General features: G+C 38.5%; 1 protein-coding gene across 3 annotated transcripts in view; it reads left to right on the top strand.

The window, feature by feature from the left end:
• The window catches only part of ARIH2 (ariadne RBR E3 ubiquitin protein ligase 2), a 45,725-nt gene that overhangs the window by 8,724 nt on the left and 9,997 nt on the right, over positions 1-27,004 (top strand). For 2 of the 3 annotated variants that reach the window (XM_032458551.1, XM_032458550.1), the window contains exons 4-8: positions 19,893-19,960; positions 23,130-23,193; positions 24,680-24,830; positions 25,606-25,727; positions 26,697-26,806. In XM_032458551.1, the coding sequence (XP_032314442.1) occupies positions 19,893-19,960; positions 23,130-23,193; positions 24,680-24,830; positions 25,606-25,727; positions 26,697-26,806 (515 nt within the window). Of the gene's footprint in view, positions 1-9,436; positions 9,483-19,892; positions 19,961-23,129; positions 23,194-24,679; positions 24,831-25,605; positions 25,728-26,696; positions 26,807-27,004 lie in introns of all 3 variants that reach the window. The other variant, XM_032458552.1, reaches the window with a different exon arrangement.

Raw genomic sequence — 27,004 nt, 5'->3', positions numbered from 1 at the left:
ATGAATCATCATGAGTTTTCAGGGCTTCTGACTCCCAGGTGCAGAAGTCTTTGTAGTCCCTTGTTCGAAATAACCTAGTTTCTATGCATTTATCGTTTGTAACATAAGTAATTGATGGTCTTAACAAAAAATACCTTACATTTAGCCTTTCTCTCAAGTGGCACTAAATTTTTGTATAATATCTGGAAAAGACATTTTGTTTATTAAATCAACTTTCTTGTATTCTGGTAGAGCTGAATTTTAAGAACATTTTACTTTTATTTATGCATTCATTAATTAACCAAATAATAGTTGTTTTCTTGTTAATACTCATGGGAAAGTATCTTTAAGTCAGGCCTAGTAACACTGAATGTTTGTGTGCTGAGCAGCCATCTGATTTCTATTTTTGTGATTTGATGTCAGATTTCTTTGCATGCCTGTATCTCAGTAGAATCTAGATTAAATTCCTGTGTTTCAAATAGTTGGTTGTTAGTGTTGACATACTTCACTGTACTGTAGCCTGGAAGTTTTATGTGTGTTTTACTGATGTATAAATTTATTTTTAAAGAGGAGATGAGAAATGTCCAGAGTGACATTGAGAATTGCCTAAGTACAACTAGTGCTAGAGTTGTCCCTGACTTGCCAGCTTAGAAAGGTTATTGTTATCATTGACTTTGTGTGCTCACTGTGTACCTGGCACCACACACAACATGCTCACTGCCTTCCAGAAAAGAAGCTATTCGTCGGATTCAAGGACAGCTTTCATTCTAGTCTTCTGTTGTACTTTCACACTACCTTAGGAACCATGTAAACCATGTGTAATCAAGGGATGTTTCTAATTCCACAGTTGTGTCTTAATCCTGAATTTATATTTAAATTTTTATTGTTGAGATGTTGCCACAGTATTAAAGAATATCATTCGTAATTCCATTAACTTAAAATAAGAGTTTTCTTCCTTATCTTCAGGTTATTCATATTTATAGATAATAACTGCTGCAATTCATTCAATCATTCATTTCAGCCAATATTTATTGAGCACCTACTATGTGCCAGGCACTGGAAGAATAGCTGTGAACAAAATAGACCAAAATCCCTGCCCTGGACTGCAGTACGTTCTAGTAATCATTATGTATATATATTTATATATTCTAGTTTTTTATGTGTATTTCAAACATCTCCTGTTTATACTTCATTCTCATAAATATTTTGTGTGTAGTGCACCATCTTGTTCTTGAACCATAATTTGCTCAAGCTTTCTTCATTGGGCATTTAGGTGACTACTTGTGTGTTACAGTTGTCAGGGACTGGTTATAGTGCTGTGAGCATTTTCATGGATGTGGTCTTTATGTCCGTTGAGCCTGGACTAATGGTCAGATGACCGGGTTCCAGTTCCTTTTCTACCATTTAATATAATGTGACCATGGGCAAGTTTCTCAACATCTCTTAAGCTTCAGTTTCCTCATCTATAAAATAATGATACCTTCTGCACAGCATTAAAGGAGATAATGCATGGAAAGTGCCTGGCACTGGAGTATTCAAGTACAGTCATGGTGGAAGCAGGACAAGAGTCAAACAGTAATGTTGCTTTCACACATTTGTTGTGGTTCCTTAAAGCACATTCTCAGAATTGTGCATTTTGAGTCATAGGTTAGGAGCCACATTGCGGAGGATTCATAGTGACATGTTACTAACTGATTTCTTTAAGTGCACATGTGATAGTTGGGTCATGTATTTTGGATTCTTTTATCTTCATCCAGAGCCTGTGGTGTCCTCCTGGGGCTACTGATAAGAAAAGTAAAAATAACACAAATTGGATTTTTTTTTTAATTGAAGTATGGTCAGTTTACGATGTTGTGTCAATTTCTGATGTACAGCACAAATTGAATTTTGAATTGAGACCAGGAAAAGGTTATAGGGGAATATAGTCTGACTTTTGTTCCTACATTTCTAGTTAACTGTGATGTTTGGCTTTGCACCTGCCTTGACAGTAACACTTAATGAAGTGCTCAGCTTAGTTGGTTTTGAGGTCCTTGTTATTGAGGGACTCCAAATACTTCTATGTTACTTTAACTTTTGCTCTGTCCCAACATTTCTTCTTTTTTTTTTTTTTTTTGTTTAAACTTTATCTTTACCCTCTACTGCTCTAGGAAAAATTTAAAGGATTAGATTCCTCTCCCCAAAAGATGGAAGAGTTGTAGGAAACATTTGAGAAAGGTACAGACTGAGACAGCAGGAAGCTTCTCATCTTACTTGTCCTGAAATGTCTCTGCCTGTGACTTGATTACTTAAGCTGACATGCATTGCCAGAATTTGAAGCTTATGTTGTGTTCCCTTTTCTTTAAACTATCAACAAGCTTTTAAATGGTTTTACTGTGATAATCACAGGTTATCAACCATAAATATAGGAAAGTTCAGGCAGGAATGAATGAGAGGTTTTTTTTTGGAGATTTTAACAGGGAGAACAGAGCTGTTCTTATAATCATGAACAGAGAATGGTCTCTATCTGGAAATGTTGCTCTCTTTGACTTGCAGTTTCTTTCCTGTCCAGTACATGCTCTACCCCCTCTCATTTCCTTTATTCCTTGTTTTAGGCTTTTACCAGTCTCTTCAATGCTCTCACCATCATTTTCTAGTCTTTAGATAGCCTTGTGGCCTTCTATAATAAAAGATAACTCCAATACAGTCAAACTTGGCTTTCTGGACTCTGTCTTAATTGGTGATTACCACCATCCACCAAGCTGGAAACTGAGAATTTACCTTTGACTCCCTTCTCCCATGAAGCCCTCCTTGACCCTTAGGCAATTGGATGCTCTTCCCGCTATACCACTTTGTGCATGTTTCTTGGTATGTACTTATGCTGTTTGGAAATTAGTTGAATGTAAGCCAGGGGTTGTACTCTGAGATAGAGGTCCACATTTTTTTTTTTTTATATCAGCATCTGGCAAAAATGCCTGGTTATGTTTTATTCTCAGTAAGTGTTGCTTGTTGTTGATCTGACTAAGCCCAGGCCAGTAGTTGAGAAGCTAACCCTGAGGCTCTATTTCTGTATGCTCCCATTTGTAAATTGAAGACAGGTGACTTTTAGGTAGAGCTAGTATATACCTGATGAATGTGTGGCTCTCAGCTTGGTGTGCATGTTAGAATTAGTTATGGCAGTTCTCATACAGAAGCCTGAACTTCATGTAGAACTTCATGTAGATGTAATGAAACAGAATCTTCAGAGGTGAGCTGAGGTATTTTACATTATATTCATGTGGAGGTACAAAAAATACTGTGAAATGATTCAGGTTATTGAAATGAGGAGAGAGGAGAGTATTCTATCTTTGGCTGCTGAAATGATATATCCAACATTCAGGGTATACTGGCTTTGTAACCAGAATGGGAGTAGGATGTAAACTGCTTACCTATACTTGCAAATTGGAAGGTTTCCTATAATATTTTTTTGATGTGTAAACATAATTTCATACTTCATTATCAAGGTAAAAGTGGGTTCTTTTGTCCATGTTGATAATGAGTAGCTGTAAAAGTGACTAATAGTATCTATAGTCATAAATATGGTGTGAATGTTTTAAAGGTTTTTTATTTTATGGCACTGTAGTAGAACACATCACATCTTTGCTTCAAGATGGTTGGCTGCTGTCACATGTTTGTCCCTTCTGCATTTGTTTGTTTGTTTGATATTCAAATGTCTGTAACGGTTTTATTTGCAATAGCCAAAAACTGGAAACAACCCAAATATCCACAAACAGATGAATGAATGTATAGTGGTATACCCATAGAATAGCATACTCCCATCAGTATAAAAAGAGTGAGCTGCTTGTATGAACATCATTGATAAATCTCAAAATAAGTATGCTTCATGAGGGAACTCAGGGAGAAAAAGAATAAATTATGTTGGTGGGAATGTAAATTGATGCAGCCACTATGGAGAACAGTATGGAGGTTTCTTAAAAAAAGGTAAAAATTGAGTTACCATATGATCCAGCAATCGCACTCCTGGGCACATACTCAGAGAAAACTCTAATTCAAAAAGATATATGCACCCCAGTGTTCACAGCAGCACTATTTACAATAGCCAAGACGTGGAAAGAACCTAAATGTCCATTGACAGATGAACAGATAAAAATGGTGTGTGTGTGTGTGTGTGTATGTGTGTATGTGTGTATATATATAAAAAATGGAATGTTACTCAGCCATAAAAAAGAATGAAATAATGCCATTTGCAGCAACATAGATGGCCCTAGAGATTATCATACTAAGTGAAGTAAGACAGGACAAATATCATATATATCACTTATGTGGAATCTAAAAAAATTATACAAATGAACTTATTTACAAAACAGAAGGAGACTTAGACATAGAAAACAAACAAAGTTAGCAAAGGGGAAGGTGGAGGGAAAGATAAATTAGGAGTTTGGGATTAATATACATACTACTATATGTAAAATAAATAATCAATAAAGGCATACTGTGTAGCACAGAGAACTATATTCAATATCTTGTAGTAACCTGTAATAGAAAAGAATCTGAAAAGGAATAGATTTATATATATGTATGTATAATTGAACACTTTGCTGTACACCTGGAACTAACAGCATTGTAAATCAACTATAATTTTAAAAATCAAAAAAATGAATAAATTACTATTTCAATCATATGAAATACTAGAAAATGCAAACTTATCTATTGTAAAAGAAAGTAAATTAATAGGTGTCTAGAGAGCTGGAGAGGGCAGGGAGAGGTTATTATTAAAGAGCATGAGGTAAATATAAGGGTGCTTCTCCATTTTTAAATACCATGAAAATAAAAGTAAAGACATACATGATAACAAAGAGAGCGTGGGGGGAGGGTAACATATGAGAAATCATTGCACATGCGAGCTAGTTTGTCCAGCATGTCTTTGAAGGGGTTGTGGGCTCTGACTTGACTAACAAAGAAGAGATAAGCGTGCTGTACATAGGGAGTTCTGTATGTCGAACAGTCAACCCTGCCCCAACTTGGTTTTTAGGCAAAATAATCTGCTTATTTTTAAGAAATAGAATTACCTGGGGAGAAACAGGGCCCTTAGAAAGTGTGAGATTTGGCTGTCCTCATTTGTCATTTTAGGGGCCCTTGAGTCTTGAGTAATAGCTGCCTCTGATCACTTACCCTAAAGAAAAGCCCGTCAGTTGGCAGGTTCTGTTCATATACACAGAGTTAGGATTCATTTCCTTGATTGTAATATTCACATAAAATTAGCCATTTTAAAGTATACATTTCAGTGGCATTTAGTACACTCATACAATGTTATGCATCCCTTCTCTCCATCTAGTTCCAATACATTTTCTTTACCCCAAAAGGAAACTTGGTACCCATTAAGCAGTTACTCTCCACTCCCCCTGTCCCTGGCAGCCACTAATCTGCTTTTATGTCTCTGGATTTACCTATTCCATGTATGTTGTATAAATGGAATCATGCAATATGTGACTTTTTGTGTCTGGTTGCTTTTACTTAATATAATGTTTTTGAGGTTCATCCAAGTTGTAGCATTTATCAGTACTTCATCCCCTTTTTTGAGTGGCCATTCATTTTTTAATGTAAATGGCTAACCAGAAATCACCAGACATGTGAAGAAAACATGCAAAATGAAAGGGAAACAAAAAAAATTAACCTTAGCTGAAACAGACTGAAACAGCTGAAACAGTAGATAATTTTGCTTGTTTTAAAAAGTGCCCTATTTAGTACTTCCCAAGATACTCAAAAAGGTGTAGCATCTATAAAACAATCATATGTCATCAGGAGGAAACAAAATAAGAAAGAGCTTGTGGAGATGAATTATTTTGCTAAGTTAAAAAATATTCTGGTGGGGGAGGGTATAGCTCAAATGGTAGAGCACATGCTTAGCATGCATGAGGTTCTGGGTTCAATCCCCACTATCTCCTCCAAATATAAATAAATAAACCTAATTACCTCCCCCTCATAAACAAAAATATTTCTTAGATCAAAAGGTAAAATCAAGAAAATCTCTCAATATAAAGCCAAAATGCAGGTAAAAAAATGTATGTGGAGAAAAGAGGTATGGAAGATCAATCCAGAGACCTAGCATTTACTAGGATTTGTGGAAAGTGAGAACAAAAAATTGAAGGGAAGAAAATATTTAAAGTGTAAGAAGAAAATTTCTAGGAACCAAAGGGAGGAGCAGTCTTCATATTGAAAGGGACTGCCTATTTCCCAGAAGAATAAAGAAAGACCTACTGCCAGAATTGTCATTGTGAAATTTCAGAAAAATGAGGATAGACAGAAAACCCTAAAAATTTCCATGAAGACATACTGAGTCTTCTAAAAGAAATGGAAATCAGATGTCTTATCAGCAACAGTGACTACCAGAAGACAGTGGAGCAGTGGCCTTCAAAGTCCTGAGAGAAAATAGTTCGAATCTAGAATTCTGTCACTGCAAAATAAACTCATTTTCAGATGTGCAAGGACTCATGAAATTTACTTCCATTGTACCTTTTCTGAAATAGTTACTTCAAGATGAAAATCAAAAAAGAGAAAAATAAAGAATTCAGGAAATGGTTGAACTAACCTGGTAGTCCAGTGAAAAGTCTCATGATGTTCAGCTGTATAACAGGCCTGGAAAATAGCCCAGATTTGAACAGAAACTTGGTGGGATCCAAGAAAAATTTCTTCAGGAATAGGAATGAGATGGATTCCAAGCAGTAGAATGAAGAAGCTGGAAGATGGTTGGGATGTGGTGAAAAAGCCATGAACTCTTCACGATGGGAAAGGAAGTTAGAATTCCATGCAAAGCAGAAAAAGTACACACAAAAAAATCACAAGCCAAATAAATACAAAGCAAACACATATGGCACAAGTATGAGTAATTAATTTGCAGCATATAACAGGAGTATTTGTGTCCGATGTATGAATTCCTTTGAGTGGGCCAAGGGTGCTGATGTTAGAAGCTCAAGGTAGGAAGTGCAGTTCTCATCCTGTAAACAGTATCTTACAATTGCAAAAGCAACTGATGGAGGAACTGAAAATAGTGATTTAAATATCAAAAACTTGGGGCTTGGAAGGGGGTGGTACAAGTAAGCTAAGTCTGGTAGAGAATTACGGGCACCAGTGATGTTGATAACAACCAGAAAAACCCATACAGGTGACTGGTAGAGATTTCTGGACAGGAAGACTGGGAGGATTGGGGTAGGGAGGAATAGGGGTGCAAGTTTTGTTCCTTTTCATCAAAGTGCTTTTTATAAACCATTTGGTTTTTCTGTTGTTCATTGGTAATTGGGATAGGTTAAGAATTTGTTGATTCTCAATAAAGAAGTGTTTCCTGAGTGTCTTCTGTTGTTTTAACTTTTAGATAGATGCTAGGAAAGATGGGGAATAAGTAGTTTGACCTCTACCATAAAATAACTTCAAGATCTCTCTCCCTTTAGTTTCTTCCTCCTTTTTTAGAATGATGAGAAAGGAGGTATAAATAAATAAAAATTTTTTTCTATTACTATTTCATAGTTTCTGACATATCCACTAAAAGCACCATTTTATCTTGTTTTGTTGAAAAACTTAAAGTGGCTTCCCCAGACTCCAGCCTAAACTCTTCTATTGCTCCTCTCCCTAATGTTTGATTTTTGCTTTCTCAAACCTCCTATCAGCACTTCTGCCCTTCCAGTAGCCCTCAGAAGACCTCTCAGCCCTCCATCCTTTTTTTTTTTTTTTCTTTTTTTAAAAACCTCCCTTCTAGAGCTGTCTCTGGCCTCTCCTGCTAGAATGTGCACCTCCTGAGGCCTTGGAAGACCTTGGTGCCTACCTGGGCTCTGGAGGAGGATATGGATATTCAGTGACTTGAGACTAGACCCCAGGAGACAGGCAGAGGTAGTGTTAGCATATAGGACCTAGTACTGGCACAGGCATTGTTCTCCATGCTTGGGTATGGCAGAGATGGAAAGTGTTCTTAAAAATCTCTTCCCTCAGAGAGGAGCTTCTATTCTAATAGTTTTACATGAACAGAAAGGTTATAAAAACAGGGTTATATATTTTGAGCATAGCTAACAACAGCAGTCAGTGGCTCTGTCTTTGAAACATGCTGCTGAAATTTATGACTTTGTCACTGATATGCTAGCCTCTGAAGTGTCCTCTGGAGAAGAGAGGTGACCTAGCTTGAACTGCCTAGAAGGTATTTGGTATTCCCTCTCCTTTGCCTCCTCACAGTTGCAGTAATGGGAAGAGACAGAGCATTGTTTGAGATCACTTTTGGACAAGATGGGCTGCAGGAACATGGTAGGAGACTTGACTTTTAGTCCTACTATGTGCATTTCATTGGCTATCAGCTCTTATCTCCATTTCTTTTGGTTTGGTTGCTGGATATGACCTTGGTTCACTGAAGTAGTGGTCATTCTGCCATTATAAGGCATCCCCCTGAAAAACTGTTAGAATTCTAGAAGGGGGCTGTAATCAGCCTTTTGTACTAAGTATCTCCCAGAGGTTTTCACTGAAATGCAAACCCTAAAAGGCATGCTGGCTGGGATTTATTTCACAATAATCTAGAGGGTAGGGGATCGATAACAGTGGGCCTGGCCATGAGTTGATGTTGGAGCTGGATGATGGGTACATGGGTTTCATTATACTCTTCACTTTTGTTGATACTTGGAATTTTTCATAATAATTAAAAAAAAGACCCTCATGGTCAAGGAATGGATGTCTTTCATATTTTTGCTTTACTGTATTTTGCATAAATTATTTAGTGAGGTTTTGGGATGTCTTTGGTATTGATTTTAATGATCAGAGACCATAACAGGACTAAATTAAGGTTAGACTGGAGAGAAATCTTCAAATTTATCTTCATTGATCAGATTTTTTAAAGCACTTACATGGGTGCCTCAATTACAAGTCAGCCCTCCATGCAGACCTGTAAAGACAAAGAGGAAGGAAGCAGAGTTGTGATCAGGTGCCAGAGAGCTGACCTTTCAGATGCTGAGAGTGTGAAGGTGTGAGGTATGCAAGAAGAGAAGGCCCACCACTTAAATTAGACTTTAGGGGTGAGCCTTGCCTATGGTCAGAGGCCCAGTGAGACCCCACTACCAGCACCACTGCTGATTTTGCCCCCATTCTAGGCTGATGTTCACCTACTCCTTTGTCTCTGTGCTTTAACCTTACTCTTTTCTCTTATTCTTTCAGTACTTTCTCGCCTCACCCTTTACCCTCCAAGACCTGAATCCATCCATCTTGATCTCCTTAGGCTAGTTTTCCTATATCATGTCCCTTTTTACTCCAGGCCCAGAATTCACTCTTTTCCTTCATCTCTGCTTTTTAGTGAATGACCATTAGTGTTTGTTAACAAATGTGATTGGACCACGAAGTGGCTTAATGACAGGCTGAGGAATGGAGACCCATTCGTGTAGCCTTAAAAGATTTCAGGCAGTTGGCAAGTAAGAATTCTAAATAAAAATTGAAACTACCACCTGTATTTTTTCAGGCCGTTGATGCTCACTGCCATCAGCTGCATCCTCCCTATGGCACTGGTAAGTGTGGGAAGGGCTGGTGACAGTTTTGGTGGGCTGCTGAATTTCTTTTTTCTGGGGGAAAAATGGCTATTTGCAAGCTGTGTTTTTAACTTGTCCCTGAGGGCTGGACAGCTTGAACCAGCTATAGAAAACCAAAAAGATAAAGAAACAACTGACCATGCTGAGGGGTTTCCTTGGGGAACTGTTGTCAGGAATTAAAGCTATTCAGTATGTGCCTTGATCCTTACATAAAAGTAGCATGTTCTGTGCATTATTTTGCATAATAAACATATACCATCCAGGTACTCTAGGATGTCAATTGTTAAATTTCCTGAAATTCTTAAAACATTTTCCCCAAAGATAGATGTTGGCTGTGTATCTGAAATGGTCCAGAACAATGTATGTACTTATTTTTTCCTTCAGTAGCAGGATTTATCTCTCTCTGGTACTTTAAGTTTTTGTGGTCAGATCAAGAAATGTCTGTTCCAAAGATTAACTTATAAAATTGTGACAGAGACTTGTATTTTTCTAGGGGGAAGGGTTTGGTGGAAATCAGAAAATAAATTTGTGGCTCTCATTTACTAACAAACTTTAGGTGGACTTGGGATCCTGTGATTTGAACATTTTTTTCATCACAGTCTGCTTTCTGCTTAGGGACCTAATGGAGAAAAGATATAAAGTTGAAACATAGAGTAGGGCAGCAAGTCACAGGAATGCTAAAGTATAAGCCAGTAACCAAATTGCTGCTGAAGTTGCCTAATCTAAGCTCCTGGAACCCTGCATCTGTCTCCTTGTAATGCATGGGTCAGAGGCCACATAGATCCAGAAATTTTCTCTTACCAAGGTAGTCTCTGTTCCACGTTGACAGGTTGATGTTTACATTATTTCATTTCTCTAGTCTCTGAAGCCCTTAGATCATGGGAGAAAGTGCATCCAGAATATCTGATGAAATACTGAGGTTGTGGACTTGTGTGCTGTTGATCATGTTAGGAACTACTGATAACAGCAGCTAAAAGTATTCATGTACACTTGATTACATCTCTGTGAGAAAATCATAGCATCATTGGCTCATATCCTGGATTTCCCCATCAGGTTCACCTCCCACCACCCACTCCATCCTCTAAAAACTGCTTGTGAAGTAGGGATAGAATTGTGTGCACAATTAATATAGTCTTTATTAAAGAACAGAAAGGAGAACTTGACTTTCCTGCAGCTGTCTACTCCTGTAGGTATTTATGCATGGGTGGTAACTACTGAACATGTTTTGAGTGCCTGTTTTGAGTGCCTGTATCAGGGAAATATCTTTTAAGTATCTGTCCCAAACACAGACTATGGAGGATGACAGAAGTTTGCCTGCAACCTTTGGGGACTAGTGATGTACAGTAGCACAGTCCTTTTTTATATGCATATAGCAAAATACTTCCTGAAATAAAGATCTGAAAACCATCCAAGGGTGTTGAGATTGTAAATGTAATGGCAAAACAAAGCCAGGTTGGATTGGCAATGCAGAGCAGTGTCCAGGGCAGATAACAACAGAGGTGACTCCATAGTTTCAAGCTAGAGGAAAAGCTCTCCAGAGGCTTCTGATCCATTGTGGGTTAGATTTGAGGGCACAGATAATGAGGGAGGAAAAGGTGGAGAAGATGGGCTATACTTGACCTCTGCTCTGACCCCAACTTTGACTCTGTGAAAGCCTTCTCTGGACCACCCAGGGTCTTCAGGGCACCCTTTAGTCTTTGGTGAACTTTGTACCACTACTTGCCCTCCCTTCCCCACTTTGATTGGTCACACTCCCTTTCCCAGCTCCCCTGGGAAAGAAGAGAGGAGTTCTTATCTTCAGGGCTTATGGTCCCACTGACCAAGGCTTAGGCACAAATATGATTGCTCAAAGACAGGCAAAGACGTGAGAAGAAAGCAGGTCTGAGAGCTGTACCCTATGGAACAGCAATAGTTTAAGAAGCTGACAGACTGGAAGAAGAGCATCCAATGGAACACTAAGAAGGCTTCTTGATCTGAAAGATTTAGTGAGAGCCAGGAGTGTTGTGAAGTTATCAGCATTACAGACTTATTTATGCTGAAATTCACATTGTATAATCAGTTAACCTTTTGTCAAAACCATCCTAAAATCTCTGAAGCGGAATTTTTCATTTTGAGGAGTAAGTAAAAGGTCAGAGTGAACTATTTGATGCAATAGTGTAAGGGTCAACCCTTTGTTTATTGTGACATTTGTTTAGGCAGATGATTGCCATTGGATTATATTTGGCAGACTTTGCCCCCAACTTTGTGGAAATTTTAAAACATATAAAGAAGTTTAAAGAATTGTACAGTGGACATTCATATACCTACCTTTTAGATTAGACAATTGCTAATCTTTGCTGCATTTACTTTATTCTGTATCTATCCATCAGTTGATTTTATTTTTATATGGCTTTATTGAGGTATTTACATTCTATTAAATTCACCCATTTTAAGTAAAACCACTAAACAAGTTTTAGTAAATATAAACAGATTTACAACCATCACCACAATCCAAGTTATAGAACATTTTCATCACCCAGAAAGCTCCTTTGTGTCGGTTTGTAGTCCGTAAGTTCCTTTGTGCCCGTTTGTAGTCTGTCCTTGCTCCCAGTCCCAGGCAACTGCTGATTATCTTGCTGCCTGCATAGTTTTGCCTGTTTTAGAAATTTCATATAAATTGAATCATACAATATTTAGTCTTTTGTGTCTGGCTGCTTTCACTTAGCATAATATTTTCTAGTTTCATCCATGTTATATCACATCAGTAATGCTTGCCTTTCATTGACCAGTGATGATTTTCCATTGTATGGACATATACCACATTTTGTTTATCCATTCTTTCATCAGTTGATGAACATTTGGGTTGATTCCAGTTTTGGCTGTTATGAAATACGCTGCTATGGTCATTCCCATCCAGGGTTTTATGTGGACATGTTGTCATTTCTCTTGGATCGATATCTAGGAATGGGTTGCTAGGTCATATGGTAAGTTTAACATTTTAAGAAACTACCAAACTGTTTTCCGAGGTGACTGTTACTTACATTCCCACCAGTGTTATATAAGGGTTTCAGTTTCTCCACCCATTTGCTAGCACCTAGTGTTGTCAGTCTTCTGGATTATAATCATTCTAATAAGTGTCAAGTGGTATCTTGTAGTTTTTAATTTGCATTTCTCTAATGACTAATAATGTTGAGGATCTTCTCGTGCATACTTGCTATTGACACTTTTTTTGTTGAAGTGTCTTTTCAAATCTTTTGCCCATTTTTTAAAAATTAGGGTGTTTGTCCTATTATTGGGTTGTATGAGCTCTTTATATGTTCTTAATTAAGTTCTTTATCAGGTAAATGATACATGATTATTTTCTCCCATTTTGTGGCCTGTCTCTCCCATTTTCTTATAAATATCTTTTGAAGAGTAGAAGTTTAATTTTAATGAAGTCCAGTTTATCATATTTTTTCTTTTAAGGATTGTGCTTTCAGTGTCATATCTAAGAAATCTTTGCCTGAAACTGATGTCACAAAGGTTTTCTTCTCCGTTTTCTTCTAGAAGCTTTGTAGTTTTCAGTTTCATTTAAATCTGTGACCGATTTTGAGTTAATTTTTCTGTGGTATGAAGTAAGTTCTGTATTTTATCTGTTTGTTTTGTATAATGATCTTCAGTTATTCCAGAGCCATTTGTTGAAAAGTCTGTCCTATCCTCCATTGAATTACCTTGGCACCTTTGTGGAAAATTAACCATAAGTGCATGAGTTTACTTCTGGACCATATTCTGTTCCATTGATTTGTATATTTTTCCTTAAGCCAGTACCCTACTGCCTTGATTGTTGTAGCTTTATAGTAAGCCTTGAAGTCAGGTGGTGTTAAGTCCTCCAACTTTGCTCTTTCAAGATTGCTTTGGATATACTGGTTCCTTTTACATTTCTACAAATTTTAGGCTCAACTATTTGTACCAAGAACCCCTTCTTTGATTTTGATTACTGTGTTCAGTGTATAGCTGTGTTGTCTGGTATGGTAGCTGTGATCACATGTATATTGGACTTTTGAAATGTGGCCAGTTTGAATTGGTATGTGCTATAATTGTAAAATATACAGTGGACTTTGATGACTTAGATGAAAAAAAGGATGTAAAATATAGTTCAGTAATAATTCTTTGTGGATTACATGTTGAAATAATATTTTAGATATATTGGGGTAAATAAAATATATTTATAAGTATTTTTCACCTGTTTAAAATCTTGGTTTTCATTTGTTTGCTGCTATATCGAAATATATTTGATTTTTATATCTTGATCTTCTATTCTGTTATCTTACTAAATTTATTCCTTCTAGTAATAGTTCTGTAGATTCTTTTAGGATTTTCTGTGTAAACAGTCATTTTATCTAGGAATGGAGATAGATTTGCTTCTTCCTTTCTAATCTTTCAGTATGTCTTTTTTTTTTTTTTTTTTAATTGCCCTGGGTAAGACCTTCAATATAATGTTAAATGAAATGTTAAAAGTGGTCATCCCTGCCATTTTCCTGATCTTAACATTCACTGTTTCATTGAGTATGTTTTCCGTAGATGCCCTATATTGGATTCAGGCAGTTAATTTTTCTTCTTAATTTGCTAAGAATTTTTATCTTGAATGATTATGGAATTTTGTCAAATGAGTTTTCTTGCATCTACTGAAATGATCATTTGGGTTTTTTCTGCCTTTATTTTGTTAATTCAGTGAAATATGTTAGGAGATTTCAGATGTTAAATTAGCCTTCTATTCCTGGGATAAACCTCACTTGATTATGATACTTGATCCTTTTTCTGTATTGCTGGATTGAATTTGCTCAGATATTTAGATTGGTTTTTGTATCTGTGTTCATAAGGCATGTTTGTCTGTAATTTTATTTTTGTTGCATTTTTGTCAGACTTTTATATCAGGGTTATGTTAGGCTCATCAAGTGAGTTTGTTAGAAGTATTCCTTCTTGCTCTGGTTTCTGAAAGTGTTTGTATAAGATTAGTGTTGGTAGAATTCACCAGTAAAAACTTCTGGTTCTGGAATTTTGTGAGGAAATTTTTGATCATGAATTCAATGTCTTTATTAGATACAGAGCTATTCAGTTTTTCTTTTTCATTTTGTGTCAGTTTTGGTAAATATTTTTTGAGGAATTTATCAGTTTCATCTAAGATACCAAATTTATTAAAATTCAATTATTCATAGTATTTTCTTATTTTGCATTTAATATCTGTTAAATGTGTAGGGGATAGTCCCTCTTTCACTCTTGTTTTTGGCAATTTGTATTCTCTTCTCAATTGTTCTAGCTAAAGTTTTTGTCAGCTTTACTGATCTTTTTAAAGAATCAGCTTTTGGACTTTATTGATTTTCACTGTTTTGGATTTTACTGCTGTTTTTATCTATTATTTCCTTCTTTTCACTTTGAGTTTTGTCATCTTCTAGCTTTCTTTAGGTGGGCCCTTATGTCATTGATTTTTGGACCTTTCTTTTCTAGTATAAACATTTACAGTTTTAAATTTCCCTCTAGGCATTATATTAGCTGCATCTCACAACTTTATGGTATTTTCATTGTCATTCAGTTCAAAACATCTTCTGTTTTTCTTGTGATTTCTTCTTTGACATACAGGTTCTATAGAATTACGTTTTTTAATTTCCAAATATTTGTTATATAAGAAGAGTGTGCTTGGCAGAGAACACTTAGGAAGCCTCATTGGGATGCTGGAATCATTTGGTCTATTGCTGGACTCCTCAGGGCGGTGGTTCTGCATTGGATCCTAATGACTATTCCACTAATGCTTAGGGTTTTGTCTTGTCAATGCTGGAGAACACTGATAGGTTTTAAATGGGTAAACTGATCCGGACAAGATGTGAGAGTGCTAAGAATTGTCCATTACTGTAATTATTATGTTGAAGCTTCAGGAAACTCATCCTGAGAATTATGGAGTGGAGGGGTCCAGACAACAGACACTGGCATATCAGTATAATATACCTTCCCTTTGTCCAGGTGATAGTGAAACCTTCTGATAGGAGTGCTTAGGAGAGGCAGGACTAGAGATTTGGGCATTGGAATGGTGGTGATGGGAGAGGGTGAAGTGTTAAGTAAGAGTGAGACATAGAGGAAAAGGCCAAGGGAGGTGTCAGATGCCTCCAGTGCCAAGATGGGCATTCAGGAGGAAGAGCATGTTTAAAATACCTGAACAGGTGCTGTGAGAGACTCATCACAGAGACCAAGAGAGGTGTGAAGGCAGAGGAAATTTAAGTGTGAGATGAAGCATGAGAAATGTTTGTTGAACTTGGCAACAAGGGAGTTTATATTGCCTGGTGTATGTGTATAAAAAATACCTCAGTGTGACGGAGGGTTCAGCTCAGTGGTAGAGTGCATGCTTAGCATGCACAAGGTCCCGGATTCAATCCCCAGTACCTCCATTAAATAAATAAATAAACCTCGTTACCTCCCCCCCCCCAAACACACACAAAAAACAAAGAATACCTTAGTATATCCACCATCAACAATTCTGATAGATTGAAATTCAGCAATTAAAATCAACATTTTGTCAAACTATGAACCGAATTGAATTCCTATGGGCAGTTATACCCACTAAACTTTCTAAAGTATTATATATAAATTATCAAGTATGATTCTTGAGAATAGCTTTAAAATGTAGTTCAACATTTTGGGGGAGGAGTAGTGGGATGGGAAAACAACTCTCCTCTTGAGAGTGTTAAATTCATCAGAACTATGCTTGACTCATGGTCTTGTGAATGTCCAAAGTGGACAAATTCCACCAGCAAAGGGTTTGCAATTTAGACAGGGGTGATATTCCCAGGCGTTCTGGAAATAGTGAGATTCCTATTTCCATTGAGAGGGGCCCTCTTTGACCCCTGGGATTGAATGATGGACTTGATTCTGTCTCTGTGAGGAGAGGCTCAGATTTATCTGTGAGTAATTACCTTGGGACTCGAGATTTTTGGACAGAAACTTCCTAGTTCTTAGTTTCTAGTCTTTTCCTTGATTAGTGTTTTCAGAAATAGAAAAAAAACTCATAAATTAATAAGACTTTTAGTGTTCTTATTACAAGTTGATCTGATAGAACCATAAATTTATTTTGAACATGACATGGTCGTTTTTCTTCCTAAGTATTTAGTCTTTTTTTGGCTTTCGGTGGTTGATTGGGGAAAGTTTGACCTTTCATTATAAGTCCTTGATAAGACATAATCCTAACTACTAAACAGGTTGTTAGTTTCTTGATCAAAACAAAACAGTTCTGGGGGGGAGGGTATAACTCAAGTGGTAGAGTGCATGCTTAGCATACATGAGGTCCTGGGTTCAATCTCCAGTACCTCCTCCAAATATAAATAAATAAACCCAATTACCTCCTCCCCATAAAGAAAAAAGAGGAAGAACAAACAAACAAAACAGTTCTGCAAGAGTTCATCTTGGTTCTGCTGAAAGATTTCCTCCTCCGTGATTGAATACATAAGAGTGGAAGACTCTGCAGTTGTGAAGTGTTGTCCAATAGATTCAGAATGGATAGATTCAGAATGTATTGCTAATAAGCTCTTTGAGTATTAAACAGTAAATGGTAGTTCATTCATGAGAGAGCTCAGCTGTTTGTACTCTAAGAAAGATTTTATCTTTACTGTTTTAATGTCATACATAAGGTTTGTATGTACGTCCTTCTGCTGAAGATGGCTTAAGTATGGGCTGCCACAGCCCCCCCCCCCCTTTTCTGTTCTCAGGTCACCTGAGGTCTCTTCTAGGAGACTGCTGAGGAGGGCGGGGTGGTGTGAAGTCAGTTCTCTCTTGTGACTCAAATCAGGGAGGAGGTGGCCTCCCTGAGACTGCCTTTTAGCATAAATTCTTTGAGGTACTCTTCCTCCACGCCTGTGCTGTTTTGCTCAGAGGGCCTTTTGGAACCTGACTTCGCTGTAGATCTTCCCTAGTGTCCATTACTGGGCAAGGTGCAGTAATTCTGCATTTTGCTTAAATTAATGGTCTCAGAATTCCTTCAGGTTTATAGTGGTTTATTGAGGGGAGGAGTCCCTGATCTTCTGTGATATATACTACAGACATGATATGGGCAGTTCTCACTGCCCCTCACCATCTGTGATATGGGGATCACAGTAGCTCCTCCTGCAGAGGGCTGGTGGGAGGTGCATTCAGTGGACGCATGTGCCTATAAAGTGCTAGATGCATCTTCTCTTCACATTACCTATTCTTACCAGAACTCAGCTCTGCTGGAATATTCTGAGTTGATCATTAGTGGACTTGTAGTCATCAGTAAAATTTTCAGTTTCAGCAGAGGGTTGTGTTGTTTTCCATGAATGGGCTATACCTGGTGTGCTAATTCTGAGGCTTTGTTGCTGCTGTTAGTGCTGCTTAGATCAAGGGATCAGACCAGATGTGGTGTTAAAATTGTTTCTTAAGGAAGGTCAAGAAATTTCATTTTGAAAATCCACAGATTAAAGACATAATGTCATTTAATAATCAGCATGTATTGAGTGGCTACCGTGTGTCCAGTCCATTTCTGGGCTCTGTGGATCTGTGAGAAGCCACCTGACTCCTGTTCTTAGCCTAAAGGTTCCACCCTAAACCATCTGTGGTGGTAAGGGAAGGTGGCTGCTGAACATGGCCAGGCCTCCTCTGGTTTCCTGAGTGCCTTTGATAGGACCTGGTAGCCACTGCACCATGAGACATTTAGAAGTTAGGACAGAAAACAGTGGGTATAAGTCTGACTGGGCCCCCCTCGGTAAGAGAAGACTAAAAAGGTTCCAGCAAGGAGCTCATCTAAAGCAGTATCATTATCAGGTTTTAAAAATATGTTTGTAGCCAAAAGCTACATTCAAGCAAATTTTAACAATTTAACAATAACATTTTAGACCAAATGTTTTGTCTCTGTTTTCATTCTGTGATTGTTGTCTGTTGTGTATTATACAATCATATAGAAGGAATATCAGCTATAACTCAGGAATCCTAGGCCTAAAGTCTCCGTGGGCCTCAACAAGTAAATACTACAGCAACATGCATGGGCCAGATGCCTCTTACCTAGTATGGAAGGGAAGTGGAGGACCCCCCTACCCACCACCCTTAGTGAAGTAAGCTGTCTTGAGCCCTTGGTTTATTTCAAATGTGCCTGGGTTGTAGGACCGGGAAGCGCTCACTCACTGCCCAGCCTTTGACACTGATGGTGCATTGGGACATGCCCCTGTTTAATAGGGACGTACCTGTCTCCTTTCAGGAGTGATTTGAGCTCTAGGGATCAGGACCACGTGTTGGCCACTGTGTCTTCCCTTCTGCAATTCTTGTCTGTGGACCAGGCATGCACCACCTTATAGGCCCTTGGTTGCTCCTGTGTGAAGACTCATTCCATTGAGCAGAGTACCAAGGTTCTGTGTGTTCTCTTGGCTCCCTAGGCTGAAGAGAGCTCCTTGTTTCTCCTTGATTCAGTAGCATCATCATGCTGTGCAGTGCTTTCTCTCGACCTCCAAATGCATCCTAATCTCCAGGCCACCAGCCATATTAGATTAGGCCCCCAGCCCAGTCTTGATACTTAGGGTATTCTGTTTTATAACTAGCTAACTTGCCTTGTGAACATTAAATGTTAAAATAAATGTGAACTACTTTCTGTGTCAGTAAACTTACCTCTGCAACATCCTTTTCAGTGAATGCATGGTAATCCATTGCATAGACCTGTCATATATTATTTGTCTGTTTTCTTTCTGTTGGACCATAAGGTTATTTCTAATTTTTCGCTCTAGTAAATAACACTGCACTGTACATATGCCTTATCATTTCCTCAGAAAGAATTTACAGAAGTAGAATTTCTAGTTCAGAGCACCTTCTGAAGCTCTTTGTTAGCTATAACCATTGTGCTTTAAAAGAGAGTGTAGAAGCCAGAAGGGCTGCCTACAGACTTTTAAATCATCCTTGGAATTAGGGCTCATTGGTTGGAGTGTTTTTTGTTTGTTTTGCTTTGTTTTGCTGGGTTTGTACAGGAAGTCCAAGCTCAGAGATTTTCTGCAAGTAACAGGCCTAATTAGAGGTGCACTTTACATGTATTGCCTCCTACAGCAGCTTGAGAAAACCTAAATTACATTAGGGAACCCACAACTCTTTTGCCTAAATTGGATGCTGTGTTGTTGTTACTGTAAATGGGATGATTTTGCTTAAGTTTCAAATCAAACCAATTTATTTCAAGGGTCGTTAATGAAAATAAATATAGAAAAAAATCAAGAGATCCGGGAAATCATTTAGATTCTGAGTCTGAACTTAAAAGATGAAGCAGAGAACCAAGAGGAAGAATTTGGAAATCAAGCCTGGGCCTGCAGTAGACATGAATGTATGCATGTATGCATTTCTCAAAATGTGGAGGACTCTGAAACTACAGTTGTAATTTGATTTTTCCTTTCTTCTTTCTAGGTATCTCATTCAGTTGCTAAACTTATATTAGTTAATTTCCACTGGCAAGTCGCAGAGATACTGGACAGGTAAGGTGTTTGAGAAAGGAGAAATGGCATCACCCGTAGCTCCCTTCTTTGCCTACCCACCCAGTGGTGATTATTGTTTATGTTTTGGAGAATGTCCTTACAATGTGCATATTATATTTTTAAAATACTGGATCATATTGTATAGCCTTTTTTCTCTCAATATATAGAGAATATTCCATGTTCTCAGCATGTTCTTTCTACCTCAGTTTTAATGCTGGCATAGTATTTTATCGTATAGATGTTCCATACATTTCCAAACCCCTGGTGTTTAGGCAGTGAAGTTCGTTCAAATTTCTTATGCCATTATTAGTTTTTCATCAGTGCCCTTCTACATAACAGTTGTTAAAATCTCTAGTTACTTCTTTTGGACACATCAAGTGAGGAATAGGTCATAATGTAGTGTAGATTGCCTTCAGAGAAAATGTCAACCAGCTTACCACCCACCTCCAGAACCAGAGCCCTTGGGGCACAGACCTTTAGGGTCTCAAGATGTCTTGGACATTGTCAGGAGGAAGGGTTTCTCCTCCTCCTGCATCCTCTAGGGAGATCCCCTGTGCCCCACTCTTAAAGGCACGTGCTTCAGTCTAGCTCAGGGCTTCTCACCCTCAGCACTATAACATTTTGGGCTATATAACTCTTTGTTGTGACAGGACTGTTCTGTGAGTTGTAGGAGGTTTGATACAATCCCTGGGCTCTATCTACTAAAAGTCCTTAAATCAGACATGCTACCAGAGTGCCAAATAACCCCTGAAGCCAAAATTGTCCCTGGTGAGAAGCACTGGTCACTCCCTTGCTCTTCCACACTGCAGTGCGTCTTCCTTTCTCTATGTGGTGCGATTCTGTTACCTGCAGGGGAAGGTCGTGCTTTTCCTTCTTTAGAGTAAGAAGACCAGACCAGCTGGAGCAGCTCAGCCCACTCATGAAGGGGCAAATGCTTTCCTGGTTCACTAACAGCACTCTCACTCTCTGTACTCAAGAGCTGAATGCATTTAGATAGAATTCCAGATGAACTTCACTGTTGGCACTTCTGCTTCAGCTACCCAAACTCTGGAACCACTTAGGTTCCAGTAGTGGGGATCAATCATTGTACAAACTCTCCTGCCTAAATTGGCAATGGAAAAGATTTAGATGGCTAAAGATTAAGATACTAGTGTGAGAACTAGGAATAAAAGTTGAAGGAGGCATTCTGACTAGGTGCTGGAGTAAGGAAATCACACATATGAGACGTAGTTCTTCCCCGCTCAGACTCCTGGTATCTTGGTAATGCGTTTACCTGGACTTTGTGCAGCACTTCTGTTGCCACATGATAACTGTTTTTTATTTTAAATGTACTTATGTCACACTCTTTCCAGAAAGAAATTAAATTTTTATTATGAAATACTTCTTTTTAAAAAATGTGTACGTGAGTGTGCACACCACTCATGGGTATGTGTGATGTGTGTAGGTTTTAAAAATAAATAAAGCAAACATTCTAAGTGTCCACCCAAACAAGAAACCCTCTGACACTACCCAGAGGCCTCTGGTGGCAGTCCCTGCCTGGCCACATGCACTTCCTTCCTCTCCTAGATGACCAGTATCTTGAATTCGGTATTGATAGTCTTCTTATTTATTCTTTTTTTTTAATTGAAGTATAGTCAGTTTACAATGTTGTGTCAATTTCTGGTATACAACATATTCTTACTTATTCGTAAACTATGTATCTTTTAGTTTTGTATGTTTTTAGAACTTCACAGACATGGAATCATTTTGTATGTGTTCTTCAGCTTTTTAAATTAACAAGGTTGCATTTCATGACATTCATCCTTCTGTCAAAAACCATTTGTGAAGGTGGGAAGGGTATAGCTCATTGTTTGAATGGGTGCCTAGCATGCACAAGGTCCTGGGTTCAGTCCCTAGTACCTCCATTAAAGACAAATAAACTATAAACCTAATTACCTCTCTCCCAAAAAAATTTGTGAATTTTCAGGGGTTTTTGCTGTTATAAATAATGCAGCTCTGAAATCTCTTGTACATGACTCACAGTGTCACATAATTTTTCTAGGGTTAAGTATAGAAACTGAATTGCTGGGCTGTAGGGTATGTATTTCTTCAGCTGTACTAGATAATATTAGAATGTTTTCCAAAGTGATGGTGCCATGTTTCATGCCCACTAATAATATATGAGTGTTCCTGACACTGTCCGATTTCAAGCTTTACAATCTGGTAGTATAAATGGCATCTAATTGTATTTGTTTGTTTGTTTATAAATTGTTTTTAATTTCAATGTCTCAGACTACTGAGGAGATTGAGTATCTTTTCATATATTCAGTAATGATTTGTGCTGCTTCTGTGAAATGCCTGCTTGTCTTTTTTTTTTTTTTAACATCTTTTTTATTGAGTAGTAGTCATTTTACAATGTTGTGTCAAATTCCAGTGTAGAGCACAATTTTTCAGTTATACATGAACATACATATATTCATTGTCACATTTTTTTTTTGTGCTGTGAGCTACCACAAGATCTTGTATATATTTCCCTATGCTATACAGTATAATCTTGTTTATCTAATCTACGTTTTAAAGTCCCAGTCTGTCCCTTCCCACCCCCCGCACCCTTGGCATGCCTGCTGTGTCTTTTGCCCATTTTTTATTGTTATTTTTCATTTCAAATGAACTTTTAGGAGTTTTTATTTTGTTTTGTTTATTCTGAATGTCATTTTTTTGGCCTGTTTTATATGTGTTGAATTATCTTTCAATTATAGCTTGGCTTTTCACTGTGTCATGTCTTCTGATGAACTGAAGTTCTTAAATGTAGCATAATTTGTCAGCGTTTTCCTTTATGCTTTGCATTTTTTGTGTATTAAGATATCCTTTCCTATTCTGAAGAGATATTTGCCTGTAATTCCAGAAAGGGACTTATAGCAGATATGGTCCTTAGTAAGTATTTTTCATATAGTTCAGTGCCTTTAAAACAGGATTTTATTCTCATGCCAACTGAGAGCTAAAGAATTTGAAAAAGGAAAAAGTATTTGTAGTAAGGTAAAAGGAAGCTTGGTTTTGTGAGAAGGTAATTAAAAGACAAAGACACTTTAGTATGACTGCAGCACATGCTGGTCTGTCCTGGTTTTGTTCAGAGGTAGGAGTGTTTGTCTTCAGTTTCTGATTCCCTTTATTTCTGCTTTTTGTTTTGTAGGTACAAGTCTAATTCTGCTCAGCTGCTTGTTGAGGCTCGAGTTCAGCCCAGTCCATCGAAACATGTGAGTGTTTCCTACTTGAGTAAGGCTTCTTCTGATGCACGTGACTTTTGCTGTGGCTCACAGTGTTGTTGAGAACTATCTTGTTTTGTTTATAGTGCAATACGTCCAAGATATTTGTTCCAATATGGGCCTAAGTCTTCCATTTCCATTATAGTTTGGAAAATTTCCTCATAGATGAGGAGTTAATCATTGCCTGTCCTGGGGCCCTTTCCAGCCTCACTTTCTTCTTTGCACTTAAACGCAGCCTGCACACCATTCCTGCTGTGTTCCTTGGTGTTCCGAAGCTCACCACGTGCCTCTCTGACTCTACTTGTACCTTCCCTGGCCTGTAATGTCCAGATCCTGTCCCCATCTTTGCTTGTGGGAATGGAACTCACCTTTAAAGACCCAAATCCAAGCCATCTCTTACAAAGCCTGTGTCCTGGGATCATTCCCCTCCAAACTGTCAAGTTATATCTTTAAACTTTTACATGTGTGTTGTAGTGATTCACTCTTATCTTGTCAGCTCCCTTACCAGACTGTAAGTGGTTTTTAAGCTTAGGAACCATATCTTAAAATGTATAGCAATTTCCTCTGTATCTGGGAGTTCAGTAAACATTTGTCAAATGAATGAGGGCCCTGTTAAGAGCACCTTCAGAAGGGAGAATTGGGGCTAAGGTCACCACAAAACTTCTGCAGCCTCTTAGGAGAAATTTCCGGGAGCATATGGGACAAACATGAGAATAGTCCTTTTCCTCAAATTGTTTTTTGTATTCCTAGTGAACTAACAAGAACCTAGTATAAATATGTGTGGACCTTCTCATTGGTTTGTGGTTTTGATTAAAGTCCCCAGATTGTCAGTCTGTGTAACATGGTATGGATTCTGGAACTTAAGCTTTACAGTTAATCTGCCCACATCCTAGAAGAGTTTCTTCCCTAGTAGAAGCCTTCCTCATCCCCCTAAAACTGTATGTGCTATCTCTCTGGTGTGTTAAGGATAAGTTGTAACTTGGTAAAAACTGTAATGTTAGATGTTTTGGGCCTATTGGTATGGGAAAACCACTGTCTTTGACAAGTAAAACTGTGTTATGGGCTGTTTGAAGCTCACACTCAGCCTCTAAGAACCTGTATGGCTGGGTTTGTAGTACTTGTTGAGGGGCAGCTTTGTGCTGTGCTGAATGGGGGCAGTTTACAAAAGATACCCAGTATCCTCTAAAAGAAGTTGGACTGAATGACCTCGAAGGACCTTGACGACTCTGAAATATCCTGGTCTTTTCAGCCTCACATTATAAACTACTGTTAAGTTCTCATTTCCACCTTCTTTCTGCCTCTCTAGTGATTCATCATTCCCAGTTCAGGTGCCACCTCCTTCAGGAAGCCTTCCTGGTGTATGCTTTCTGCTCAGAACTCCTGGAACTACGGACTCCACACATCACAGTTGAATTCTGACACTCGTTGAAGGGTCAGAATTGCCTCCTGTGGCTCATATCACTCTGCCTCTCTCCAGGTCCCCACAGCCCATCCCCCTCACCACTGTGCAGTGTGTATGCAGTTTGTGCGGAAGGAAAACCTACTGTCTCTGGCCTGTCAGCACCAGTTTTGCCGTAGCTGCTGGGAGCAGCACTGCTCAGTACTTGTCAAGGACGGCGTGGGTGTGGGTGAGTCTGCCATAGGGTTTGTAAAAGACTTACATGAAGTATTTAGCTTCAGCTCTGCCCTTTCAGGTACTCAGATCAACTGACTGTTTTCTTGTGAGCTTAGTTGAAGTTTTTATTGTCAGAACCATTGGTTTCCAAACACATAAGGCAAAGTTTATCCCATTCCTAAGCAAAATTAGTAAGTTAAGACTAATATTTGGGCATGTATGTAAATGTTAATTTGAGTGCAAGGCTGCCTTCTCTTGCCTTTTGGGAGAACTGTCCTAGGAGCTGACTACCCGGTCTACCTTGATTCTCAAAATGGCAGCCAGAACTCAGAAACACCTGGCAAATTTGCTGCTATTAGGTAATATAAGCACAAATCAGATTTGATGATCAGTTAAAGGAGTATTTGTTAAAACTATGACTTGATGATATTGAAACTAAATTAGCATTACATTAATTGTATCTGCCAAATCTCATTGTGTTACTGGTAATCACTTGTACATAATACTAAACATCACAAAACTAAATTGTTAGTCAAGAACTCTACAGGATTTTTAAAACAATTTTGTTTTTTATTGATGCTATTTGTGACATATACCATTTAATTGAGGGTAATATTTTAGTTGTGTCACTGTGTAAATATATTAATTTCTGTCTTCTCTGAATAAATCTGTTGTTTCAGGGGCTCCCTGTGTAGAACCTGAATTTGTTGGTTGAACTCAGGGAGCAAATGTATTATCGTAGTGTCTTCTGTAGTATAGTTGCCCATCAGGTTGTCTTTGTTCAACAGGTGTCTCTTGCATGGCTCAGGACTGCCCACTCCGAACACCAGAGGACTTTGTGTTTCCATTGCTGCCCAATGAAGAATTGAGAGACAAATACAGGCGCTACCTCTTCAGGGACTACGTGGAGGTATGCCCAGCCCCTGCTGTGCCCTCTGTCTTCCTGGGTCTACTTCCCATCAGATGCTCACCACACTTACTTTCTAGATGGGGCTGCCATTAGATACTTTTGTGTGAAGAATGAGCATTATTTTCCACTAGAGTGGTAGTGAAGAACACAGACCCTGGAGTCAGGCAGACAGTTGTATGAATCCCAGATCTGTTGCTTCCTCACTCCTTAGACCTGTATTTTACCTCTCTGAGCCTTGGTTTTCTTTTGTAGAATGGTCAGGCATCCCCACCTTATACACAGTTGCTTAAACAAGCTATTGTATATCAGGGGATGAACACAAGTCAGGCATATCTCAGAAGTTGCTGTTCCATTCAGTTCACTGTGTGATTCAGCACAAAGAAGTATTGCTTCTTGAGCAATATGAAAGCTTGTCCAGGTTTTCAGCATGGTCAGTTTTGGAGTCCTTCCCCTCTAGTGGGCTACGTGTTCAGGCTTGCTGCTTCCATGCAGCATAGGTTTCATCTTTGTCTTTCATGCCTCAGCTCATTGGATTGATTGATGGTCTGGGTCTTCTTAAGCATATACTGCAGGATAAACAGAATGCCTTGTTCCTTGTGTTGTTTGCTGCCTTTGTTAGATGCCTGAGAGTCATTGATCCCCTCAGTCTTAGGCAGAGCTGATGGGCTGTGTTCCTTTCCACTCCTGGTCTGTATGTACGTTTGTCTCAGAAACACAATTCTGTATTCCATTTTGTAATCTAATCTTAGATCGTTCTAGTGAGCTGCTACCTAGTTTAAGCAAACATTCAAAGGTCATTTTCAGTATCTCTCAAATATCTGGTCTTCACAGTATCCATCTTGAATTCCTATAGCCCCTTGATATAAGTCATCAACTAGAAGAACAGAAGGTGTTTGAGTACTCAGGGAGGTCAAATTTGGAGGCACCAACTACAGATGTCCTCATTATTTCCCCTTGGTGTGTTCACAGAGTCACTACCAGCTCCAGCTGTGCCCTGGTGCAGACTGTCCCATGGTTATCCGGGTACAGGAGCCCAGAGCTCGCCGAGTACAGTGCAATCGGTGCAACGAAGTCTTCTGGTAAGAGTGAACATGGGCGCTGAGCAGCCCTGGGCTCATGCCTTCTCCAGTTCCAAAGCACCACTGCTGTTGCTCTGTGTGAGGGTGGGCCTGGGAGAGACAGAGTCTTTGAGCCAGAAGAGCGGCTCTACTCCATGTGGGCAGGGTTTGTACTTAGCATCTCTTGTTCCATGAGTTGTTTGATAATATTCAGTCTGG

This window comes from Camelus ferus, chromosome 17 (assembly GCF_009834535.1).
Source record: "Camelus ferus isolate YT-003-E chromosome 17, BCGSAC_Cfer_1.0, whole genome shotgun sequence".
Classification (NCBI taxonomy): Eukaryota; Metazoa; Chordata; class Mammalia; order Artiodactyla; family Camelidae; genus Camelus; species Camelus ferus.
This window is presented reverse-complemented; position numbering and strand designations above follow the sequence as displayed.